Source organism: Salvelinus sp. IW2-2015, linkage group LG32, assembly GCF_002910315.2.
Source record: "Salvelinus sp. IW2-2015 linkage group LG32, ASM291031v2, whole genome shotgun sequence".
NCBI lineage: Eukaryota > Metazoa > Chordata > Actinopteri > Salmoniformes > Salmonidae > Salvelinus > Salvelinus sp. IW2-2015.
Genome location: NC_036871.1, coordinates 11,764,198 through 11,768,877, shown reverse-complemented (window position 1 = coordinate 11,768,877; position 4,680 = coordinate 11,764,198). Strand labels below are relative to the sequence as shown.

Sequence of the window (4,680 nt, the reverse complement as noted above, 5' to 3'; positions counted from 1 at the left end):
TTTGGTCTAGATGAGTGGATCGCACGGAGGAATCTTAACATGCGTCGAGGACTGGTGTGCGCTTGACTGCTTTTGTGAGTATGCAGGGCCATGGAAAGAACCAAGGGGGACATTTCTTCCAGCTTCCTAGGCATTGTGACAGATGCCTTGCGACACTGGGGCCCTATCGTGTATTATACTTGGAGGCGCGCTAGGGAATGGAAGACATGAGTTGGGATTGGCGGTTGTGCGGACTAGAATGGCACGAGATACAATGGACCTCAGGATCTCGTCACGGTATTCTCTTGTGCATGCGAAATTGCAATCGAATTACTGAATTGTGTTTCTTTGTGTCCGACTTTTATGTATGCCGTACAACTGGGGACACTCTGTTCAACGTTGACATCAGCAAAACCACTCGTCCACGATTGCCATACAACACTGTCTGCTCTGAATTCATCCTGACAGAGCACGCTTCTCTAGCATGTCCAGGAATCAAGTTGAGCATTTTGCCTTCAATGAAGTTGGTTACAACGCGAACAGCAGTTCAGGTAAGACCCTGGTGAGGATGAGCGAGCGCAATCAGCTTCCCTGAGACGGTCTTCTGACTTGGTTTGTGGCAGAAATTCTTCGGTTGTGTAACCACAGTTTCATCAGCTGTCCGGGTTGCTGGTTTCAGACGATCCTGTCAACTTGAGGCATCTGTGGCATTGTGTTGTGTGTCCAAACCGCACATTTAGAGTGGCCTTTTATGTCAGCAGCAAGGTACACTGTGTAATGATCATGCTGTTTAATCAGCTTCTTGATATGCCACACTGTCAGGTGGATGGATTATTTGGCAAAGGAGAAATGTCTCACTAACAGGCATGTGAAAATTGTGCACCAAATTTGAGGAGAAATAAGCTTTTTGTGCGTATGAACATTTCTGGGATTTCAGCTCATGAGACATGGGACCAGCACTTTACATGTTGTGTTGATATTTTGTTCAGTGTCTTAACCCACTTCAATCTTCACAGAGCCTAGAGGAATAGGGGAATTGGGATCGGGTCTGGGAGCATAGATGCTCTCACTTTTAGGAGGCCCATGAAATGAGTCATTTAGGTATATAAGCAGAGAAAACAGGGAGAGATTGAAGTGTATTGGGAGAGAAATAGAGTATGAGAGGAGACAGAGGGAAGGCTAGCTACTTGTTTTCTCAGTCTTTCAGCAGTACACAAGAGGCTTCATTCTTCAGTGCAAGACAAGAGTCCTTATACTTAAAAATGGCTGAATGGGGAAGCATGCAGGACAAACATATAGTCGACACATACAAGATTATGTATTTTTTGCAGACCATCATCTTATACACACTACTATAGGTTCCAAGTGTTTTGCGCCACTCATACGCACGAGTTGGTACCCGCACTAATGACAGGACACACACACAACTTTCTAGGGGGATGATTGAATGAGGTGAACCTTGGTCACTTGTTGCAATGTCAAGGATATCTGTTGTCACTGTAGATGTCTTTAGGGTCTCGTAATTAAGTAGTGAGTTGCGAAAGTGGCAGCGGTTGGGTGAGGGTTGCTCATATGATCTCTTTGGATGTTGAGGGAATTGGACTGTCGTGGACTATATAATATGATTAATTCTTAGTATGCAAATTATATCGTAGGAATCTTCTTTGAGCTTCATAGTTGGACCAGCCTCGAGAACACACTTCACGTATCCTCCATACATTGTGTGTACAGTGGAGGTGGTACTAGGCTTACCTTATAGAGAGTTTTGGTTCTACGGCGAGTGCAGTAGTGAGGGACACGTAGATGAGCGCACTTCTTTGATCTGGTAGGATATTCCATAATTGTTCTATTCGCTTGTTTTTATCCAATATTCTAACATATGATGTTTGTTAGACGGGCCGAGTGGTAGTGTTGACTCAGGAGAGCGAGAACGCTCAGAGAGGTGCAAGCGTTGGTACCGTATGTCCATTATTTATTATTGCAGGACGTACTTGTGTCCTCTGATTGAGAACCATACTTAGGTAGCCTCATCCCACCTGTGTTTTGTGGGTAGTTGTTTTCTGTTGTGTGTCTGCACCAGCCAGAATTGTTTCGGTCGTTATCTTTGTTATTTTTGTTATTTCAGTGTTCATTTAATAAATATGGACACGTACCACGCTGCACCTTGGTCCTCTCCTTCCAACAGCCGTTACAATTTCTATGTTTTGGCCGGGTATGGTTCTCAATCAGGGACAGCTGTCTATTGTTGTCTCTGATTGGGAACCATACTTAGGTAGCCCTTTTCCCTCCTTTCAGTGTGGTAGGTTGTCTTTGTTTGTGGCACTATAGCCTTAAGCTTCACGGTTGTTTTTGTATTGTTTATTGTTTTTGTCGGCGTCATCCTAATAAAAAGGAATATGTACGCTCACCACGCTGCGCTTTGGTCTACTTCATTCGACGGCCGTGACAACAATAGTCTGTGACATTTGAAGTGACAGTTCTTTGTCTATTTGTGTGTGTGTGTGTCTGTGCATTAGTGGTTTCACTATGCTATGAGCTGATGAGTATTTATAAGTCATTGTGCAAATACATAATCTGTGCATGTGTCGTATATGTGTTGCGTCTGCATGCTTCCCCATTCAGCCATTTTAAGTAAGTGACTCTTGTCTTGCACTGAAGAATGAAGCTCTTGTGTTACTGGCTGAAAGACTGAGAAAACAATGTAGCTAGCTTTCCCTCTGTCTCTCTCTCTATACATTTCTCTCCCAATACTTTCTTATCTCTCCCTGTTTTCTCTGCTTTAATACCTAAATGACTCATTTCATGGGCCTCCTAAAAGTGAGAGCATCTACTGCTCCCAGACCCGATCCCAAATTTCCCCCTATCCTCTAGGCTCATGTGGAGATTGAAGTGGTTTTAAGACACTGAACAAAAATATCAACACAACATGTAAAGTGCTGGTCCCATGTCTCATGAGCTGAAATCCCAGAAATGTTCCATACGCACAAAAAGCTTATTTCTCTCAAATTTGGTGCACAATTTTCACATGCCTGTTAGTGAGCATTTCTCCTTTGCCAAAATAATCCATCCACCTGACAGGTGTGGCATATCAAGAAGCTGATTAAACAGCATGATCATTACACAGGTGTACCTTGTGCTGGGGACAATAAAAGGCCACTCTAAAATGTGCGGTTTTGTCACACAACACAATGCCACAGATGCCTCAAGTTGCAGGATCGTCTGAAACCAGCAACCCGGACAGCTGATGAAACTGTGGGTTTGCACAACCGAAGAATTTCTGCACAAACAGTCAGAAACCGTCTCAGGGAAGCTGATCTGCGTGCTCGTCATCCTCACCAGGGTCTTGACCTGACTGCTGTTCGGCGTTGTAACCAACTTCATTGGGCAAATGCTCACCTTTGATGGTCACTGGCATGCTAGAGAAGCGTGCTCTTCATGGATGAATTTCAGATGGCAGACAGTGTTGTATGGCATCGTGTGGACGAGTGGTTTGCTGATGTCAACGTTGGGAACAGAGTGTCCCATGGTACGGGCATACATAAGCTACGGACAATAAACACAATTGCATGTAATCGATTGCAATTTGAATGCACAGAGATACCGTGACGAGATCCTGAGGTCCATTGTCGTGCCATTCATCCGCCGCCATCCCCTCATGTTTCAGCATGATAATACACGGCCCCATGTCGCAAGGATCTGTGCACAATTCCTGGAAGCTGGAAATGTCCCTGTTCTTCCATGGCCTGCATACTCACCAGACATGTCACCCATTGAGCATGTTAAGGATTCTCTGGATTGACATGTACGACAGCGCGTTTCAGTTCCCTCCAATATCCAGCATATTCACCCTGCCATTGAAGGTCACAATCAACAGCTTGATCAACTCTATGCAAAGGAGATGTGTCGCACTGCATGAGGCAAATGGTGGACACACCAGATACTGTCTGGTTTTCTTTTTTTTGGGGGGGGGGGGGGGGGTGTGTATGTTGACCCAACAGATGCATATCTGTATTCCAAGTCATTGTGAAAGTCCATAGATTGAGGGCCTAATGGAATTCATTCTAAAGTTGCTGATTTTTCCCTTAAATGTACTGTACTCAGTCAAGATGTAGATATTTTTGCATGTTGCGTTTATATTTTTGGCTTGAGTGCAATTTGGTAGTAATCCAACCCTGGCCTGCCTGTTGCTGATGTAATATTCGACCAATCCCACAAATGGGTTTTATATTTGACTACTCTCTATTCAAAGGATGAGTCTTCCCTAGAGAAGCTGGATCCTTGAGCGCGGTCTGCGTTATGACAGAGGGTAAACTAATCCTAGACCTGTGCCTAACTAATCCTAGACCTGTGACTACTAATTCCTACACCTGTGCCTACTAATCCTATGCCCCTGTGCCTAGCTCTATTCAATTAGAAAGGTATGCAAGTACTCACTGCGCGTACAGCACACACATTCTAGTGGGTTGGAAAGGAGTAGCTGTACAACTGGACTCAAACATTTGTATAATGATGCTGTTATAAACCCACCGGGTGGAAGGCGCGTTCTTTGCGCAGGCATGTTGTAGAAGTGACTGCTCCTCGTCGTCATAGAAACTGCCAACAGAGCTGCGGCAATGCTCTGCCTGATGGACCTCTCTGCATTCGCTCTCGGCCTGGTGGGAGGTAGAGCCATATGAACAGATTCTGGATCAGATGAGAACG

The 4,680-nt window shown here is 44.8% G+C and overlaps 1 protein-coding gene across 1 annotated transcript in view; it reads right to left on the bottom strand.

The window, feature by feature from the left end:
* LOC111956266 (schwannomin-interacting protein 1) overlaps positions 1–3,394 on the bottom strand; it is an 11,604-nt gene extending 8,210 nt beyond the window's left edge. The window contains exon 1 of the mRNA XM_070436793.1: positions 3,376–3,394. Coding sequence (XP_070292894.1) covers positions 3,376–3,394 — 19 coding nt within the window. The remainder of the gene's footprint in view (positions 1–3,375) is intronic.
* Between the last annotated feature and the right edge of the window lie 1,286 nt (positions 3,395–4,680).